The 21,551-nt window shown below is 44.3% G+C and overlaps 1 protein-coding gene across 5 annotated transcripts in view; it reads left to right on the top strand.

The window, feature by feature from the left end:
• Positions 1-1,871: 1,871 nt before the first annotated feature.
• Positions 1,872-21,551, top strand: part of LHFPL6 (LHFPL tetraspan subfamily member 6) — a 251,499-nt gene continuing 231,819 nt past the window's right edge. For 3 of the 5 annotated variants that reach the window (XR_012158734.2, XR_012158732.2, XM_073342588.2), the window contains exons 1-2: positions 1,872-2,797; positions 4,728-5,297. Coding sequence is in view for 3 of the 5 variants with exons in the window: in XM_073342588.2 (XP_073198689.1) it covers positions 4,913-5,297 (385 nt within the window). In the remaining 2 variants the exon portion in view is untranslated. The remainder of the gene's footprint in view (positions 2,798-4,727; positions 5,298-21,551) is intronic. The other 2 variants (XM_073342600.2, XM_073342573.2) reach the window with 2 other exon arrangements.

Genomic DNA, 21,551 nt, shown 5'->3' with positions numbered 1-21,551 from the left:
AACTGGAAGGGACCTTGAAAGGTCATTGAGTCCAGTCCCACAGCCGCCTGACCCCTCCGAGCCAAGCGCCTGGACTGAACCCGAGTCTTTGGGCTTGGTTGTTAAACCTTTACTTGTGACTGTAACATATGAAAGGTGGGCACCGAGGAGGACTGCCCCGGCAGGGCGGGCTGACAAAAAGAGAGACCTGCGGGGCCCCCCCCATCTTCACACCAAGACCAAGTACTGTCCCTTATTTTTGCCCCAGATCCCTAAATGGCCCTGTCAAGGATTGAACTCACAACCCCGGGGTTTAACGGGCCAGCACTCAAACCACTGAACTATCCCTCCTCCCAGTTTTTGTGGAGATTTTCTGTGCTTGTCAGGAATTGCTCTATCAACTCATTGAACGAATGCATTTGAACTGATTGGTGCAGTGTCACAAAGAAAGTCAGCGGCAGAGCCAGGGCTAGAACCAAAAAGCAGGATGGTCTTGCCCATAAGACACTGGGCTGGGATTCTGCATTTCTGGATTCAACTCCTGACTCTGCCACAGACATCCTGGAAAAGTCATCTGATCTCTTTGTGCATCAGTTCACTCTCTGTAAAATGAGAGTAACAACATTTCCTTGGCCTCTCTTGACTAGTTAGCAAAGCACTTAAGCAGATGCTTAAACTTAAGCATGTGTCTGTGTTCTTCTGAAATCGAGGTTCACAGTTTAAGGCCAAAAGGGGCCTGTATATCATCTAGTCTGACCTCCTGTATATCAGACTGAACACTCTTTGGGTCAGAGACAGTCTGTACCATGCCTAGAACAAAAGAATCCTGCTCTTGATCAATGTCTCTTAATCATAGAATATCAGGGTTGGAAAGGACCACACTGAGATCATCTAGTCCAACCCCCTGCTCAAAGCAGGACCAATCCAGATCCCTAAATAGTCCCCTCAAGGATTCAACTCACAACCCTGGGTGTAGCAAGCCCATGCTCAAACCACTGAACTATTCCTCCCCCGATGGTACTACTGTAATACAAATAACACATTAAAAAAAGAATAGCCCTGATTTCCAGTATCTTGTTCTTACCCACTAAACCAGACTCCTCCTATTTCTCCTTGATACAATGTCCCTTACAAAATGCACTTTTGAATTGTATGATGAAAGGCCATTATTTCCATACACATTAAAGCTTGCTTTTATCTCTCTTGAGAAATAAACAAGCTTGACACTACTCTGATTTTAAAACTTTGCTGTTTGTAAAAAGTCTTACAAAAAAAATTAAAAAAAAAATTGCCAGCAAAGCAGGTCTATGATCTAATTCTGAACATGGCATTTCTTTCATTTAACATCAGTAATATTCATGACTAGTACTTAGATCCCAAGCCGTGTTCCAGGATTGAAAAAGAAACGCTAGGAGGGAAATTTTGCATTTCTGCTGCAGATGTGATTTAATCCTGGCATCGAAGTTTCTTCTGTCTGAAAAAAACTTACTCAAGCTAGGAAAAAACAAAACAAAGCAGGAATTTTTTTATTCTCAGTTAATTAAAAAAAAAGAAAAAAAAGTTTGCAAAAACCCCTTCCCCCTGGAGACACTTTAGGAAAATGTTGCTACCCCAGCCCTTGGCATAACCTATCCCAGCCCTGTGAGGCTGCTGCAGCACCATTAGCTAAACTCCCACCCTGCCTCCTCCGGTGGCTCCTCACGCCCTTGCCACATTTCTCCTCCCTGCAAAGCAGCTCCCAAACTGCCCTGATCAAAATGCTGGAGCCTCGGCTGCACCCCCTCTCCCCACCACCATACAGCTGTCCTCAGCCCATCTTCTTCCATTTAAGGACTGCAGCCTTTACCCCTCTCCGATCCTTTCCTCCTCTCTGCGGCTGGCTTGTGCGCCTCCAGCTCTCCCTGTCCGCCTCCCTGTTGGGAACAAGCCTCCCCCCGGAAGAGACACAATCCAAGGCACCCAGGCAGCAGCAGGCCCCACTGCAATGTAACTTTCTCTGCTATTCCTCAGCTCACGTATCCATCCCCTTCTCCCCGCTCATCGTCCCCCCTCCCCCTTGAAGGGTCTTTGGGAGGGCGGAGCCTGGGCGGGGCTGATGCTTCAAGGGGGAGTTTGACACCCCCTTTGCCTGTGCCGCCTCCCCCCCCCTCAAGCCTCTCAGGCTCCAAGAATGTCCCGGCCAGGCCCGCAATTGCTGAGCCTGCGGCGGGGTCCCGCCCGGTGAGCAGGAGGCGGTGGGAGGGGAAAGCAGCCGCGCGCCCTGCCCGCCTTGAAGCCCATTGCGTGGCAGCGCCAGCCGGCCGCCTCCCTGCGCCCACACAGCCCCCTGCCGGCAGCGCCCGGGCGCGGGGGGCCGGAGCAGGGGCCACGCGAGCCTCCCTGCCCCGCACCGCCCCCGCCTGGCTCCGCCAGCCCCGTCCGCCCTGCGCCGCTGCCGGAGGGGGAGTTCCCCGCGCGTCTGGGAGCCGGAGGATCCGAGCGAGCCCTTGGCACAGCGGGTCAGGACCCGCCTCTCCCGGCCCGCGGGCTGCCCCCCGCCCCGCTGCTGAGCGCTGCTGGCTGGCCGGTGCCTTTCCAGCCCCGCGGAGCATCGCCGCGGCTGCCTGCCCCGCTGCAGCTGGGAGCGGCGCGGCTGGCTGAGCGCCTCCGCCGGACTGGGAGTTGGCCGTCGGGCGGCTGCCTTGTGCCCGGCACCTTCTCACCTGACAAGGGCAACTTCCCCCGGCAGGCAGACCGGACCTGGCTCATCCCTCCCTGCCTCCAGCTCGCCCGGGCTTCGCCGCGCTGCGCGGTCCCTCCGAGCTGCCACGTGAACCAGGTAACGGGGGTCTTCTCAATGCGGGGGCTCCGCTACAGGAACTCGTGCTGGCAAGTTTCGCGGGGCAGCGTGCGTGGGAATGGGAGAGCGGTTCTGCCAATCCCCCCGGAGCAGAAAGGGCTTCGGAGACTTTGTAGCTTCTTGCAGGCTGGACGGGGTCAGATTTCAAGTTGACACTGACATGTTGGGTACATTGTTCCGCACGCAAAAAGTACAGTGCAACATAGGTTTGTTTTTTTAAACTAGCGAGTCAGGCTATGAATGAAAGCAGACCTTCCTAGGGCGAGATCCTGCTCCCGTTGAAGTCAATGGGAGCTTTGCTGTTCACTTCACAGGGAGTAGCATCTGGCACCTTACCACCAAAGTCTCCATATTGTCCTTTATTTTAAAGCACGTGATCTTTCCTAATAATCGGGGAGGGGGGAATTAAGCACTGTGAGCTACCTGTATATTGTTAATTATCATCATCGAGCTAGTGTGATGTGGACTGCATGAGCCACAAAGAAAGGACAACCTCTGGTCCAAAGAGCCTACCACCTAAAGAGACACAGAGGAGACAGGATACCTTGTGCACCACTTTCTAGGTTTTCCTCCTACGTTTTTGCTCTTTTGTAGGTCAGAGGTGATGTGAATACATTCAGATGATGGGTACAAATACATACAGACATACTCTTCTGCCAGAAAATAAGCTTCATGGCAGAGGATTATTTTTCTTAAATAAATTAAAAAAGTAAACAAACTTTAATGTGGTCTGCATGGTTCATTTCATTTTAAGACTGTTTCCTACATTCCCTGCTGGTAAAAATGCAGTATTAATTTTATTGCCTGTACATGAAGTGAATTCACTGACTTGGCATGTAGCCAAAAAAAAAAAGTAAATAGCTGTCAGAATTCATTTGGCAGCAACTGTGAGAAATGATCATAACCATACAAATGCTATTGGATTCAGACTTAATGATCCATTGTGGATTTAAAAAAATATTCCTCTAACTTTTGGAGAGTAGTGATTAGTTCTGTACTGTAATCGGAAGTGGGAGGATGCTACAGTGCTACCTTAGAAATATGTAATTGTCAGAGAAGGAGGCTGGGAGCCAGGCTGTGTTCCTCAGGTCTTGCTGAGTGACCTTTAGCAAGTCACTTGCAGGGAAAATTTTAAATGTGGCTGCTTCTTTTAAGCAGCACAGATTTTGGGTACTCAATTTGGGATTATTTGGTACTAATATGCCTGCAGCTGTCATTGACTATAGTTGGAATTGTGGATGCTTAGCATCTCTGTAAATCAGGCACAAGGTGTCTCCTTTCGGGCACCTGAGCACTGATGCACCAAAAATCCCTGGCCATTTTTGACAAAATTTTAACCTCTTGATGTCTCATTTTACTCATCTGTTAATTAGGTGTTTCAATACTACTTATGTAACTTCCCAAGGGCCTCAATCCTGCAAAGGCTTATTCAGATACTTAACTTTAATGTGAGTTGTCCCACTGAATGCATAAACTTAAGCATGTGTAAGTCTTTGCAGGATCAGGGAACCAACTGGTAAGGATTAAATACATGTTTTCCTTTCCCCTGTTGCTGCTGTGTGAAAGACCAACACAAACAACAGAGGAAAATGATTGACTAACTTACTAAATGGGGTGGGTGGGGGGGGGAGAGGGACATTGAAACTGGCTATACAGTGCTGGAAAATGAACATAGTAAACAAAATGGAATATTTATTCTTTAATCTGTCCATTGTGGCAATTCTAGATACTATTTGTAATATTAATAGGGAAAACATTTTGAGGTAGAAGTGTGATTTATGTGAACAGTGTCTCATTGCTTTGAGATTCTTGGAAGAAAAGCACTACAGAGAGTGAAACTGATTATTATTTATTTTATTAGTTTAATATTATTAAATTTTTATTTTCCTCCTTGTTATGATTTAACCAGGGACCTTCATCTTCATGACAGAAGAGAGCGTCATGGCCTTTAGGATTCAAGTTTTTACTAGGCTGAGGATTGACCGGGACTGAAAGATTCTGGGTTACTCATAAATCTCCCCAAACTAACGCATACACACACACACGCAGTCCCTCTCTCCTTATTGCTACCGTTATTGGTTGTGAGTAAAAAAAATGGCATCCAGCCTTACTTGCCCTGGGATGATATGGGCACTTCTCTCCTTCCTCTGCGCTGCTGCCTCCTGCATAGGATTCTTTATGCCCTACTGGCTGTTGGGGTCTCAGCTGGAGAAGTCAGTGTCCTTTGGCACTTTCCGGAGGTGTTCCTATCCAGTGCGGGATGAGAGCCGCCAGACTACAGTGATGGTAGAGCAGTGTGGTCGCTACGCATCCTTCCAGGCCATCCCAAGTGCTGAGTGGAGGATCTGCACCGTGGTGACAGGGCTGGGCTGTGGCCTCCTCCTTTTGGTGGCGCTGACTGCACTCATGGGCTGCTGTGTGTCCGAGCTCATCTCCAGAACTGTGGGCCGGGTAGCAGGGGGCATCCAGTTCCTGGGAGGTAAGTCACAAGCTTCTGATTCCTGTACTGTGCTTGTACAGTGACTGCATTATTTTCTCCATTCTTACGATAGCACCTCTGCAGGTTGCAGTCAACCTTGTTCATTCTCATGTACTGAAGTTCCTGCCAGGCTGGCATTTAACCTTTCAGAAAGTATGCTGCATTAAATCACTTAAAACTATTATTAGGTTGTGAGAGTACAATTAAATTGTAAGCCCCCTGGGGAAGGGATTGTCTTTTGCCTTCTGTTTTCACAGTACTGTTGACTTCAGTAGGGCACTGCATCAGGACATGGGTGTACCCACTTGGATCCAACTGCAGGGTCAAACCCCAGATTCCAACTGGAGAATCTTTATTTCAGAATAGAGTGATCCAAAGCCAGAAAGAATACAGCTTGACTCTCAGGTTCTAGGTGGAGTTTGCAGTGCTGACAGTTAAGGGGAAATTTTTTTTCTTATAGATTGAGATCAAATTTGACCTCAAAGTTCCTGAGATATTAAACTTGGAACCCCACAATGCTATGCTTATAGAGTCATTTTTCAGAGTAAATCATCACTGTATTGTTGTAAGTGGTGCTGGAGCATTGCATATGTTTCAGCAACACTTTCCTATTGAATAACCATTCAGATGAATGAGATTTTAGGCTGTACTATTTATAGTGAGGTTGTGTATTTCAGTGGCATTCAGTGCAGAAACCGTCACAGCTGCAATGTTTCACATGTCCTGTGATAGCCATTTCTAGGAGTGCAAATTCAGAAAGCATAGTTGTATGCTTCATTGGGACTTGTAATTCCCTCCCCTCCAAACAGGGCTCACACAATAACGAAGTGGAAATAAATTTTTAAGTGCATCACTGCAAACAAGACTGCACTACACAGTTTAAAGTTGAAAATCAGGGGAAAGGAAAGGAAGACTATCTGGGCCTTGGCCTCAGCTAGTGTAAGTTATAGCTTCATTAAGGAGCTCATTTACCTCAGCTGAGAATCTGACCCAAAGCTTTGAAGTAATTTCTATACTCAGAAATAAACTGACACTGTTACTTCAGCCTTCTGTCTGCTGGTTGACCTACAGGCATTTCTGTATTTAATATGGCTCACAATCTGGAAGAAAATAGCAACGCCTTGAGAGAGAATTGTGACGGTAACGTACGGTTCCAAAAGCCCACTTTGTCATGAAATTCCACCCTCTCCCCCACCCGCAGGCAGAAAGATGGAGAGATATTTGATTAAATAATTAATATGTGTGATCCCACTCAGACTGGTTATTTTCACTTCCACCCACCACAAAGGCTTCACTCCTGCTTGCTTTTTAGCCACTGTTTTCTGTTTTCAATTTGTCTCTGATCAGATGATTTTAATTTTAGTTGATCCATTTTTTGTGGCAGCACTCCCCCTTTCTGCAGGCTTGCCGGCCGGGCTGCTCCTGCGTCTGATTACAACCATGCTAGTGAAATATGACAACCTCCACTGTCAATATTGAGGGAAGGGGAACAGGAGGAGTGGAAAACTCACAAATCTTTGTGGCTTTGTCTTGTGCTGTAAGTATGCCACCCCTCTATGACTGCTGATGGAGACTTGGAATCAAATGTGATGAGGGAAGAGGCATCCTTAAGGTTACAGTGCAAGCCAATGGAATTTTCCAGCATAGACTGCAATACAGTTTTCCATGGAGGGGTGGACATAAGTGTTCAGAGTTTATTTTCAGTAGGTGCAATCCAAAAGATCAGTGAACTTGTGATACGAAACGAAAATCACAGAGAGCTTTACTTACGGTTCAGAAATTATTTACACAGCATGTGTAATTTCCTCCTCTACTGGGTTTTAGGGTTATCCCTAATATCGCTCAGCAATGCTGTAAAATGCGCAAGAAATGAACTAATTGAGAAACCATAACTTCTGAAGGTACATAAAACAACTTAAGACATTAGGGGTGGGGGAGGGTGTGGTGGGTCAGTAACTTGGACAAGTTAAAGGGACGCTGTCAAGGTAAAGAACATGGGTCAGATCCTTAGCTGGTGTAAAGCTGCATAGCTTCATAGTCTTAAGGACAATGGAGCTATGCTGATTTACACCAGCTGAAGATTTATCCCAATTTCCTCCCCCAAAACTTTACTATTACTCTACATATATATTACTAATCAAAACCTAGATTATTGAAAGGAAAATTATGTTAGCAGTTTTATGCTGTTTGATTATTTTTTGCTGTTCACTCAGTTTGGCAGTAATTCTAGATCAGTCAGTTTCACTTTCTGTTTATAGACGCTTTCACCTTCTGATTCTCCTGCATCAGCACACTTGTTGTGTCTACTGTCAACAACTCAGGGGGAGTGTTTGAATGTAAAAGAATTTTAACTGACGTTAAACACAAACATAAAAACAATAGATTTTCTAGCTCATGGGTTTTGATAGGTACGACAGTTATGGGCACTAAGTGTTTTAAAATGCACTAACTTGGGTGAATAAACTAACTGGCCAAATGTCTTGTAGTGGGAGACATAAGGGCAGGTGAGAACACTATACGGTTCGGATACAGAGGTTGGGAGGGGGCCAATATTGACAAATTGATCTGATTGTCCTGCTCTGGTATTAGAGGCTTTTTCTCTGCTATTGAGATGATGTGGGTGGGCACTCGTAGACACAGGGCCTGATTCTCCTCTCACCTGAGTGCAAATCAGGAGTAACTCCAGGGAGGTCAGTGGAGTAACCCCTGCGTAAAACCAGCTAAGCCTTCCCTAGTGAAATGGTGCTAAGGTTTTACAGGTGGGGTTTCACAGAGTTGTTGCTGTATGTGGAAACCAAGAGTCAGTTACTCATGGGTGCTTATTGTAAACCAAGTCCTCTCCTAAAAAATGAATGGTAGAACTTGTATGAAACTGCAAACGCCACAGACTAGGAACAGCTGTTTAGAAATTGGTTTGTTAGGCATTCAAGAGGCTCATTTACGGTTTCAGAGGATCCTGAGAGTGGGGTCTGTATATATTTTAAAACAATACTAGGATACTATGCTCTGGGGTTCTTTAACTTTTTCAGTCTTAACACAGAGATTGCCTTGTGGATTCTTCCCTCCCATTCTCAATCACATGAACCACTTTCCATCCTATTTACGACATCACTGCAGCAATTACAACAATTGCTTACATGGAAAAGTAACATTAGGAAAGTGTTTAATGTATATTTAGTTTCTTCTTATGCAATTAGCTGCCAGAAACAAGGAAAAGGAGCCAGCACCATTTGGCCAGCCAGTTTTCTGTTGACCATCAGTGGCCCATAGACCATAGTTTGAGAGCTGCTACTGCTGTAGCTCAGTGGTTCTCAAAGCTGGTCCGCCGCTTGTTCAGGGAAAGCCCCGGCGGGCCGGACCGGTTTGTTTACCTGCTGCGTCCGCAGGTTCGGCCGATCGCGGCTCTCACTGGCCGCGGTTCGCCGCTCCAGGCCAATGGGAGCTGCAGGAAGGGCGGCCAGCATGTCCCTTGGCCCGCGCCGCTTCCCGCAGCCCCCATTGGCCTGGAACGGTGAACCGCAGCCACTGGGAGCTGCGATCGGCTGAACCTGCAGATGGGGCAGGTAAACCGGTCTGGCCCGCCAGGGACTTTCCCTGAACAAGCGGCGGACCAGCTTGGAGAACCACTGCTGTAGCTGATACTTTACAAGCACTTTTGCTGTATTGCTTCTGAGTACTGATAACCAATGTGAAAGTTATACTGTTTATAACCTCTTGAGGGCACAGTTATGTAGATGCATACAGTCTTCATTGAGAACAGTAAGTGCAATGTATCTAGCTGGTTTACTGTGAATGTTTGGAAGATTGAGAAACATATCATGTACCTATAATAGACTGTATTGAAAGGTATGACTTGATTGGCAAAAAGTAAAGAGCATGATTGGCAAAAAGTAAAGTTTAACAAGTCTACAGCAAACTGTACTCTAATTATCGATCCTCTTTTCTTTTCTTTGCAATTTGGTAGATATGACATACTAATGTGATGAATAATTTCACTCTTTGAATGAAGAGCAATCAAATTAAAAGCAAAATGAACTGAAAGGTTACCCAGTTTTATTACAAGCAGTGTAGCAAAAGATACAAGTATTTCACATACTGTAAATTTAAAGACCATTATGCTAGCAAGGTGACTTCATAAAAAGGGTTGGCACACAAAAGAGAAGGACTGAAATCGGCTCTTTCTTAAGCAAAACTCTCTTTGACTCTATGTTGAGCCATATTCAGGAGTGAGTGAAATGATTACCCACCATCTTTGACACATCTCTAAATTAAATCCATTGGTCTTAATTGATGCATGTTGTCACAGGTCCTGGCGAGCGACCCTTTTTGGCTGTCCACTAGGAATGCCAAAGGGACTCCAAGCCTTTGAACTCTGAATTGCCAAAGGTGTTTCAAGCTCCTGGAGCCTGAACGGAGTCCAGCCACGGCCCCAACCTTACGCATGCTCACAGGGCCCGGACCTTCTATCTGGCATTCCCCCTCTGCTGTCCAACCACCTACCCCTGCTGGCTGACCCTTCTAATTCCCAGTACTCAAACACACCCTCCCCCAGAACTCCACCCCCAAGGTATGATGCTTCTGGTTTACCATTTGAACTCCCTCAGGGGCACACGTATTTGTGAAGGTCTCTCTCTCTCAGTCACTCACTCTTACTTTGTTCAATTTATCAAACTTTATGCTCTTTATATTTCATCATGTAAAGCACAGGAGAATACAGATCACACCAAACAATAAAACCTTCTGCACACAATGTCCCTCATTAGCTCATCCTTCCCTTGAGAAATCATCTGTATTCTGGCCGGCGGGCAGAGTCCTCCACCCCGTTGCCTACTTTGCCCCTGCAGCAGCTACCTGCATCTTAATGTTTGTAGTGCAAGATGGCTCTGTCTCCTCTCATTCCCCCTTGTGAGTCCCTTTATAGACTCCTGGTGGGATCACCTACTTCTTTTGTTCTGCCTTTTGGTAATTTTCCATTACTTTCAACCCGCCCATTCCTTCAGAAAAGAGGAGAAAGTGTCTTCTTCCAGGCAGAGCAAACCTATTATCCCAAGGTGTTTTACTTTGAATAACTGATCACTGAATAGTGATCATTCACCATTGTCTTGGGCCTGGAAGAGACATGACACGAGCCTGCTAACTCATGGGGGATCCACATACATATAGGCTTTCCATGACATAGTAATTTCATAAAATCAAAATTCAGAAGTGGTCAGTAGAACCTCCCAGTTTGTTATGCATCTGAAAAGTGAGTTGATTTTCTGTAGGTAAATCTGATGTAACTGACTAGGTTGCACTGTCTTGATTCTCCAGTAGTTTTTACACCAGAATTCCATAAGTTCCTACAGGAATTCCTTTTGGCAATGGGAGGAGCCAAATGAGCAGGCCTTGCAGACCTGCTCTTGCCCCTATTTCTCTCTCTTCATTCCTTTGTGTCTACACCAGCAGCTACTGTAACCCATGAACTGATGGCCCTTTTATTGTAGCTTGGGGAATTTGGAACATTTGGCTATATGGAAAACAGGCTGAAGCAGTTTCTAAGGTAAATTCTGAAAACATCTTCAGAAGAAAAATAACCCTCTGGAAAAGCCACTGTAAAGTTCCTCATACCTTGTGCTGGGGCAATAGTCATGTATTAGCCTGCACAGATCCTTGCCTGCTCTTGACAAGCATTGGCTGGATGTGGAGGATAGAGCTGTTTGGGAATTTTCCACCGTAATGATTGTCTGATTGAAAACACTCTTTTTTCAAAATCAAAATTTTCCATGGGAACATTTTAATTAAAAAACAAAAAAATTAAAGTTTTCCATCAGCAAAATTGAAATAGTGGCTCTCAGGCTGCCTAGCTGGAAGGCTCTTGTCCACTTCAGTCTCTGCCTGCTGGGAAACAGTGAAATTGACAAGAGGCTTCCAGATAAGAAGATGGCAAGCCAAAAAAATCCATTTCACTTGTCTTTAAGTGGAATTTTTCTGGAAATCCCTTTGTGCAATACATTTTTGACTTTTTGGCACAATCTGCAATTCTCCCCACCCCTTCCAAAAAACTGTGACAATTTTTGACAGGAAGGGATTTCCATATTATGGCCTGCTCTAGTTGAGAACCCTACAGACAATAATCACAGAAGGTGTTTTGCCACTTTTTCCTCTCTCCCATTTTCTGTCAGATAGGAGACCTCAGTGACTTTCTCATGGGTTTGGATGATCATCCTTGTTACACAAAGACAAACTACATCTTTTACACCCCCTTAACCCAACCGTACAAAGACGAAAGCATGGAAAGGAACTTGTGCCTCCCCAGAAGACATAGGTGCTGACTGCGTGGGTGCCCAGCACCCACTGGTGGCCTTGCGGATCAGCTCTTTCCCCTCCCTCCCAGCACCTCCCAACTGCCACAGATAGGCAGTTCAGCGGTGGGCAGGAGGCGCTGAGGGGGAGGAGGCGGAGCGAGGGTGGGGCACGCTCGAGGGAGTGGAAGGGAGTAGAGCAGGGCAGGAAGAGGCAGGGCAGGGGTGGGAAGAGGTAGGGTGGTGGCAGGACCTGGGGCGGAGCAGAGTTTGAGCACCCCCAGGGGAATGAGAAAGTTGGCGCCTGTGCCAGAAGATATCAACATTGAGGCAAACGAGAAGTGTGGCATTGGTTGATGTTACCAAGTAGAATGTCTGTACAGTAGCTTTATGCTTCAATTCAGAGTGGCCTCACAGCTGCTCCAGTTCACTCCAGCTGCCCCACCTGTTTTACATAGGCAGCCATCCAGAGACAGAGTGCAGTGTATATTTGTGCAGACCACACCCCTTTTTAGCTTTGCTTCAGAACTCCTGGCTATTACGTCTCGGCTTGCAGAGCCAGCCACTTTGGTCACTAGTGGTAATGTTTAATGCCCATTTTACGCCAACTTTACACAGGTGCAGCTGCCTACAATAACGGAGCACAGTACAGAACAAAACCCATTGACTGCAATGAGAGTTTTGCCTTTACAGGCAATGCAGGATCAGTCAGGCCATAAGTAAGGTGGTTGTTGTGGAAAGACATGATAAAAGGAAAGACACAAAAGGCAATGCCATCCTGAGCAGATTTTGCAGCCCATATGGTAGAACATTAGGTAATAAGACCCCCTGTTGTATGCTTGCAAAAGTGACAATTTAAGGACAGTTGGACAAATCCAGAAGCAAGTCTAAGATGATGTAATTTACAACTTGTGGGCTCCCTTAGTGTGTAGATTACATCAATTTCACCTCTCTTACACACACACACACACCCTTAGCCAAGTGTAATTCTCCCCTCTTAATATTACCTCTGAGCCTGGCCCACTGAATATGCCTGTGAGGGAGTCTAAGTTAACATACACTTATATGGGTCAGAAAAAAATATAAATGTAGACTCTCCAGTTGTCACTTAGACTCACACTCCCCTCTAAATCTGATCCATTTTGTTGGCCTAAACCTTGTGTCTTCCTGCTTTAGTCAGCTGAAAGAGAAAGGAGCAGATCCTCAGCTGCTGTAAATTGTCCTCACTCCGTTGAAGCCAGTGGAATTATGACAGTTTACACCAGCTGTCCCAAAGTGTTGAGGCTGTTTGGTTGGAATACTGACCTAAATTGAGAATGGTTCCAAAGATGAATGTAACTGAAAGAGATGTTAATGGGTATCAGAGTAACAGCCGTGTTAGTCTGTATTCGCAAAAAGAAAAGGAGTACTTGTGGCACTTTAGAGACTAACCAATTTATTTGAGCATAAGCTTTCGTGAGCTACAGCTCACTTCATCGGATGCATTCAGTGGCCACTGAATGCATCCGATAAAGTGAGCTGTAGCTCACGAAAGCTTATGCTCAAATAAATTTTAGTCTGTAACGTGCCACAAGTACTCCTTTTCTTTTTCTTAATGGGTATGTATTCATTTGTTTACAGTGAAGTGTGCTATTTTTGCAGCAATTTCTACTACTACAGTAAGCTTCAGCTAAGTAAGGAGAAAAATTCCATGCATGCCAAATTTCAGCCTGGAGCAAATTTTTAAAAGTCAGATTATAAGCCTCTGGAAAGCATGCATATAATGGAAATGCTGACACGCACAAAAAACGAAACAAAAAACCCTCCAAAAAAGAATGATGCTGCTAAAATATTGGGAAGAGTTGCTTTCCTTCTCCTTTCTTTGCTGTTGATGTTGAATATAAAAGTACTGTGTGATGTTTTGATTATTGTTGCAGCTGCTTGGAGTTTAAGCAGAATTTTGCATTAAGACCAGACTTTTTAATCTAAAGAAAACTCTGAGTGCTGTTTTATTTATATATAGAAATGCTTGTTTTTCTCATTTTTTAGCTCCTTTTTCATACTGGAGAGTAACAATACTTAGAACTTGCATGGGGCTTTACATTTCAAAGGGTTTTACAAACATTAACTAATTAATCTTCAGGAGAACTGAGGTTCATAAGGATGTATTATTTCCATTTTACAGACGGAGAAGCTGAGTCACTGATATGCCAAGTGACTTGTTCAAAGCCAAAAGGGCATCAGACCAAGAATCAGGAGTTCTTAGCACACAATGAATCTCATGCTCAGCCCATCACTAGGCCTTGCTGTCTTGTAAAACGAAGTCAAATGAAAGGGCTCATTTGTCATACTTATGAAAACCTTTTAGCGAGACACTGATTCACATTAATGGAGACTGGGGGCCGGATACTCAGCTGGCATAGATCAGCATTGCTCCATTGAAGTCAGGCCCAAGTTTGAGTTATGCCAAGAGAATTTGGCCCAGTGATTCTATCAAGAGGGGTCTCTGTAAATTTTGTCAATCTGGGACATAATCACATTTATAGCTATTATAGTACCGTTCTTTTTGGAGGTTACATTCCAGCCCTAGAACCCCATCCAGCAAAGCGCTTAGGACCAGAGTTTGAACCCCTAACTCACAATGGTGCACAGTTACTCACCTGAATAGCCCCACTCACTCATGAGTTAATGCTTTGCTGGCCTGGGGTTGTAAGAACTTTGGTGGGCTGTGCAAGCCCATAGTATAGAAGCTAGACAGGGTCCTGGAAGGGTTGGCCTACTGCAGACCCAGCATTCAAAGCTTGATTGGAGCTTACGTTGTTCAGAAAGCTACCAAAATATTCTGCTGGATCAAGCCCCAAGAGCAATGATAGAGAATTACATGGTAAGAAAATTTATTCTGAAATAAAGATTATAGAAAATATTCCATGTTCAAGCTTTTAAAATCTCAACCGTTTAAATTAAAATTAATTGGAAGGAGTTGGGAAAATTCTATGCTCCTGTGCTGTGGTGTAATTCTGGAGCAATTCCAGTTAAATCAGTGGAATTACTCTGCATTTGTGTTGGAGTAAATGAGAGAAGAAATTTGGCCCAGAGTTAGTAATTTTGTTTCTGTGTGGAAAGACTCAGCTCGTTTTGCTTCCTGAACACATTTAGGTGTTTGAATGTTATTGGAAACTTCACTTAGTCACTGAAATGTTGCAGTATTTTCCAATTAGCAATGAGATCATGTGCCCAAGTCCTACAGACAGTGCAGGATTGTTCCCGACAGCACATTTTCCAGGGCTTTGTCCAATCCAGTTTTAAATGACTTCTTAATGGGACTTTTCTCACTTCCTTTGGGAGACAGTCTAATAGGAATTCCATTAGAAATTTTTTTTTTCTGATATTTAGCCTACATTTTCCTTTACTTAATGTCCTCCTATTACTTCTCTGTATATACCTCCTTTTACCATCTGAGCTGGGGGCTTTGGTTTTCACAGGTCTCATGAAAACCTCTTCTACCTCCTTAATCATGAAGGTGAGGTCAGACACATGGCTTGCAGACTAGCAGTGCAGTTGTTTTCATATGGCTTGGCAAATAAGGAAGGGGTTTGACCTCATTTAGAAACTAGAAGTCACACAGGAAGGAAGGGCTAACTTTGCAGTCATGTGACCTCGCAGACCAGAGTGACAATGTTGCCATAATGGTCTATGACAGTCCCCTACCAGTCACTTCACATGGTTTTGTTTCTTTAGCTTAGGCATGAAAAGTTGCACACAATCAACAAACCTGACATTGTCAGATTATGCCATGGGCTTCCCATGATGCCATGGACTTGAGTCTGATCTCATTTACATTGCTTATACTGATGTAACTCCTTTTACTTCAGAGGAGTTGCCACTAACTTGCACTGGTGTAACAGAGCAGAACTAGGCTCTCTCCCGCCCACCCCCCCAACTGTGCTTTCCTTTGATACATCACTCAGGGTGGGCTCCTGTTGAAGTCAATGACAAAATTCTTCAACTTCAGTGGAAGAAGGAAGAGGCCTTATGGTTCAAACCTGGCAGTTCCTCAACATTGTCAATTCCTACTGAAGGTAATGAGACTCAAGGGTGCTCAGCTTCTTCGAGATGGTGCACAGAATTTTTCAGGATAGACCCTTAGACCCTGATCCTGCATGCTCATGTGCTTAACTTTAACTTCAGTGGGACCATTCATGTACTTAGCATGTGCTTAAGTGCTTTGCTGGTTCAAGGCCAGAGTGCTGGGCGCCTTGCAGGATCGAGCAGTAGATGCCTGAAAGTGTTTTTTTTATTATAACTGACTATTTTGAATATTGATTTGTAAGTAAAATTTACTGCTGGGCTGAAAGAGAAAATCTTTAACTGAACTTACTACTAGTTTGTAGGAATTTCATGGAAATCTCATAAATATATAATATATAAACTTAAAAAAAATTATTATAAGACACTCTTATTTCTTGTTACATGAACCAAAATCCTCAAGAGAGAATGCAAAAGAAATGCACTGCCCCAATAAACATTCTGTATCGTTGCTGTGGTAATGTAAAGATTTGACCTTTCCTTTGCAATCTGACAGTTCAGTTGTCTGGTATTGTCCCTGAATAAAGATGCCTTTGTACTATAAAGTGGCATTGTTAATTCCAGAAGAATGGTTTTCTAATCAATGCAAAGGGATATGGAGTTTCTCCCTTGCTCTAAGGATAAAGGATTTGAGATAAAGCCATGAATGATCAGTCTGGAATGATAAAAGCTGCTTCCAAAATAAAGCTCTCAGTGAAAGGGTATGAAACCTGCTTATGCAGTAGAGTACAAGAAATAGCCCTGAGGTTTCCAAAGAAAGTGTGCTTTCTGACTTCTTCACAAGTTTGGGCTTTTGTCTGTGGCTGGAGCTACTGAAAGCCAATTTGGGACTAAGGTTTTTTAAACGAGAATGAACTTGATATTTAGAACACCATGGGCAACTCAGTTTGGCCACAATATAGTGGAACTCCTATTATCCAAAGTGTTTTTTAAAACATTCAGATTAAAAGGGTTGCAGATACTTTGGGTAGCAATGCATTCTGCTAGGGGACCTTCGTGAGTATGTGTGAGTGAATTTGACGGTACTTTGGTTTACTCAGGACATAAAGGAGGTTAAACCCTATGTTTAATAGGCACCCCCCAAACACTGTAATACTTTTACAAGCTTTAAAAGTCATGAAGTGATGTTTGGAGGTTTATACATCTGCCTATGCAAATTTGCACTTCAGTCCACAGTTATTTATTTTTATATTATTAATTTATCTCACAGTACAACCTAGGTGCTCCAACTGAGATCAGGGCCCCATTGTGCAAGGCACTGCACATAGAGTAAGAGACAGTCACTGCCCCAGAAATGTTGCAGTTAAAAGACAAAACAGGTAAAAGGTGGTGGAAAGGGATATGCAAGATAGCTTGCAAATGTTATGTTAGTTTTATGATTTTGATTTGTGTGGTTTAGATTTTTTTTTTTTTAAATCTATCATGTTGGGGCAGGTTTATATAGTTTAATGTATTATAAATATAAGTAACCAGGCACTTCCAGCCACTATGTTCAGTGCAAGGTGGACTCCTGATACTGTTGTAGTACAATAATAATTATAAGTTTTCAAGTCTTTTAAATCATTTGTAGTGTGCAGTTTTAGTCCTACATCTGCTCAGATCTTAGCTCTCATGGCAGTCATTAGCTTTGCTCCCCATTCCTGGGGACTCATTATCTCACACATCACTTGAAATAAAGCAATACTCGTGTAAAGGTCTGTATTGCCAATCCCAAGCATTCAAAACCATTAAATTGGCCCCTCAAGATTACAGGATTGGCTTAAAAAATGGTAAATTGGGGTTCTTTATATTTGCCTTCTGGATTTTGAGCCTGTAGGATTCATGTTTTTCGCTATAACTCCGAGGGCTGGAAACTTAGAGGTTGCACGAAAAGGCTGAGATTTTCATGCAAACCCCTGACTTCAGGGCAGGGACTGTAAGGCAAACACTAAATCTCATGAGAGCTGGCTGCACTGAAGATTGGTGTGAGAAATGAACTAATCCTATCTGTAGAGTTTTACAGAGCCATTCAGAAACACATGCTTTCAGCTTGACTTCAGATGAGTTACTCCAGATTTACACCAGTGTCACTGCCAGCAGAATCTGAGTTACTGGGCTATGAGCTCACACTGGTGGAAACCCCAGTGGAGTAACACTAGTATAAACTAGAATCAGGCCTTGCGGCCCAATTCTCAGATATGGCCAAGCTATGAAGGGTGAGGCAAAATAAGATGTATGTCACCTTTGTGCTCCCCTGATTTCCAGCACTGCTACAGGCCAGCTCAACCCCTAGAGTAAATCAGAGCAGCCTTGGGGATGCTCTAAGAAGTTACACCAGCAAATAACACTACCCAAAGGACTGTACAGCTTTTCTGCCCCTTTGTGCCATTGGTGTTCAATGGGACTGCTCCCTTGAATAAAGTTCTACACCGGTGTAAGTGTTCGCAGGCCTGGGCCCTTACTTTTTAATATGTTTCAGTCTCCTATGAGATGAAAGATCCTATCTACTGAACATACAGTATAATTATTTATTAATGTTTTATAATGGAGCGCTGCTTTGGAAATCACTCATTTTGTGAGCAATGAGCCCTCCCTTGAATGGTGGCCATTAGTTTCTGATTATCTTATTTTATTTTTTATGCTTCGCTGGCAGTAATGCAGTCTGAATTCACTCACCACGTCAGCACATTTGAGTGTGGGGCTGCAGCTAACTTGTGCTGAACTGTCAAGAACTCCGGTTTGTTCGTCTTTTCCATAACAGAATGAAATAAAAATTATGTCAGGAAGGAGCGCTTCTGTGGTGCATTCAGTGACCTGAAAGAGCTGTGACAAACCTTAAACTAGGCAAGGCAAATTCTATATTGTGCACTAAGCCCTGGGATCTGATCTATGAACACAGGAAGTCTGGAGGATATTTTAACTTTTCATCTCATGCATAATAATTACATTCTGTTTTGATCTCACGGCAGAGAAAAGTTACTCTGCTTATCTCATCTACCCTAGTGGCTAGTTTGATTATAGAGCCCCCCTTCCTGACACCTTTTTAAATTCGGTTTGGCTGCCTGTGTCCTTGGTACTCAGTGGGTTTCATTAAGTTTCACAGCAGTTAGTTTTCATTCCGTGTGTGGCACTTTTTTTTTTAATCAATATTTGACTCTAGTGTAATTTCAGGCAATTGTGCTTTTTACAAAGCACTTGCACAATAATAATTTTGCTGAGCAGGTTTGGAAAGCAGATTCAGCTATGATTGCATCACTGTGTAGAAACGAATGAATAGGAAGTTGTTTCAGCTTCCAAAGAGTTTTTTTGCTTGTGATGGTAAAATAAAATATAAAGAAGCTTCTGCTTTTTTCAGTAACTGAGCATCTTGTCCCTTATTTCAAGGGGCGTAGATAAATAAACGGCCTAAAGGTTGATATAATTGATTTTGAACACTTGTTTGAACACTGAACACTTTGTCATACTTGCAGAGTAAAGTACTATACGGAGTCTGCAAATTTTATTTCCTTAGGGATAATGGCATTTTTTCTTTCAAGTGGAATAGAATATACTGAGCCAACATATTTCTTTGTTATTGTGGGTCAGACTTTTCTGAAACTGTAACCTGCGGTTTTGCTGGATGGCAACTGGATATGAGCTTCTTTAGCAAGACATAGGTCCAAGTTTTCAAAAATGTATGCTTAAGGTTAGGCTCCTGGTTTTACATTAGCCAAAGCGATTAGTGATTTGGGGATAACTTACTGGAGACAATATAAAGGGTCCTCATTTTCAGTGGGTAAATTGGGAGCTGCAGGCGGCCGTGCCTGTGGATGGTCAATGTAAACACTGTCTTGCGGGCCCGCCAGCGGATTATCCTGACTGCAGGTTGCCCACCACTGATGTAAATCCATGAGGTAAGCCTCCTGGGGTTTACTGCAGGAAAGGGCCACTCAGCTCTGCGTGTGGGAGACCGTTTTGTGTGTGGTTTGGGATGATTACATTTACTCTGCGTGCAATAGCTGCAGTTCATGAGAAAGGAGCAGCTTGAGGTGTTCCAAAGAAGAAAGGAAGAATCTTACTATGATTGCCACAGAAACTAGGCCACTTTGAAACAAGGTACCCCAGATGCTCAGCTACTGAAAATCGGCAAAGACTGAAATCTGTGGAGCTGTGTTGATTTACACTAGCTGAAGTTCTGGCCCAAATGCTTTTTTTCAGCCACTTCAGCTTTCTGAATCAGGGTTTTGATGGGCAGGCTTTTGGCTGCAGATTGAAATAGATGAGCTAGAAATACTCTGTTTACAGATTGACTAAGCGTGACATCAGTATGAATTCAGACACAGCTAACAGGCACTATACTTCTCCTGCTAAACAGAAAGTAGGGACACAGAAAGTGTCATATTGGGTCATAGTAATTCCCACCGGTGCCGACTCCACAGGAAAAAAATAATGGGTGCTCAGCACCCCGCAGCCACTCGTGGACCAGTTGCTGGGTGGGTCAAGCCGATCAGCTGCTTGATGGTGGGTGGGAAGTGCTGGGGGGAGGGAGTGGGAGTGGGGATGGGATGAGGCAGGGCGGGGGCAGGGCCTCAGGGAGGGGGCAGAGTGGGGACGGGAAGAGGCAGAGCGAGGGTGGGGCTTTGGGGGAAGGGGCAGAGTAGGGGCAAAGCGGGGATGGAGCATCCACTCACAAAGAAACAAGCTGGTGCCTAAGGTAATACTCTTCTCTGGCATTGTCAATACCAGATGCTTCAGAGTAAGGTGTAGATCCTGCACAGCAGACAGTTTTGCAATAATACAGCGATGGAGGAAGGTTCTTCTTAGCTTGTGTCGTTAACGATTGGTTTATGTCCTGGAACATGAGTCTTGATCTTTATGTATTTCACAGCTAGTATAATTTTGGATGCTTTATTAAAAAGGGACCGCAAGGGATCATCTCGTACTTGCGTTCAATTAGGCAGTGTAACTGGAGGGCCGAAGCCCCGTAGCACCCTCTGGCAGTCTGCTGCAGAACTGCAGTTTTCCCTGCCTCGGTTTCCCTGAGTTGGTTCAGGGATGGAACCTATATCCATCAGACTTCATCCGTAACTTCAGTCCTGTGGCTAGGTTACTTGGGTCTCTCCTCTTTCAGGACTGAAAGGAGTCTGGCCCCAACCAAAGTTCTGCCTGCCCCTTTAGAGGACCTTCATTCAATAGTGCCAGGAGTTTGGGCCTTTGGCTCCGGGCCTCTCCTAAACCACTTTCTGGTGCTGCCTCCTTTACAGGTTTCTTCCCTTTTTTCTTTAACAGGGCAGAAATAAAGTAAGTTAAAGCAGGAACACAAAGGCAATGTCCAGTATTCCTGTTATTGTTCCCAGCCAGGGACAGGGTTCTTCGCAGCCTCTACCTCATCCCTACAGGAGGTGCTAGAGGGACCCAGGCCCACCTTCTCCTTTGGTTCCCTGCTCAGGGACCCTGGGTGGAGAAATGAGGGAGTTTGTTTAAATCTGCTGTTTCCCTGGGCTGTTGCCTATCTCAGGGGCTTATAAGTACCTCCTGCCTAGTAATCTTCTCCAGTCCCTTCTGGTGGACAAGTGGTTTCTCCAGGCAACTTCCTCCATTCTTACCTTATGCCACTTCCTCACTGTGGCTTTCTGTCTTCCAGCAGCCACCCTGGTCTAGCTGGGCTGCAGCCTTTTATCCTTGCTGTCCTTAGCCTGCCTCTAGGCTACAGCTGGGGAGATGATTGCTCCCCTTTTTAACCCTTTAGTATCCATTCCCTTGAAGGATCTATTCACCTCATCACAGGCAGCTTTATCATAGACAGCTAATCCTTTCTATAAGGTATATAAAATGTTTTACACTTGTGCTTGGTGACAGCCCTGTAAGAACCAATAATATAAGGGGATATTTGAAAATGCAGAAATTATGCTGCATATACCTTATAATTCTAGTACAAGTTTAGTAGAGG

This window comes from Lepidochelys kempii, chromosome 1 (genome assembly GCF_965140285.1).
Source record: "Lepidochelys kempii isolate rLepKem1 chromosome 1, rLepKem1.hap1, whole genome shotgun sequence".
In the NCBI taxonomy this organism is placed as follows: domain Eukaryota; kingdom Metazoa; phylum Chordata; order Testudines; family Cheloniidae; genus Lepidochelys; species Lepidochelys kempii.
This window is presented reverse-complemented; position numbering and strand designations above follow the sequence as displayed.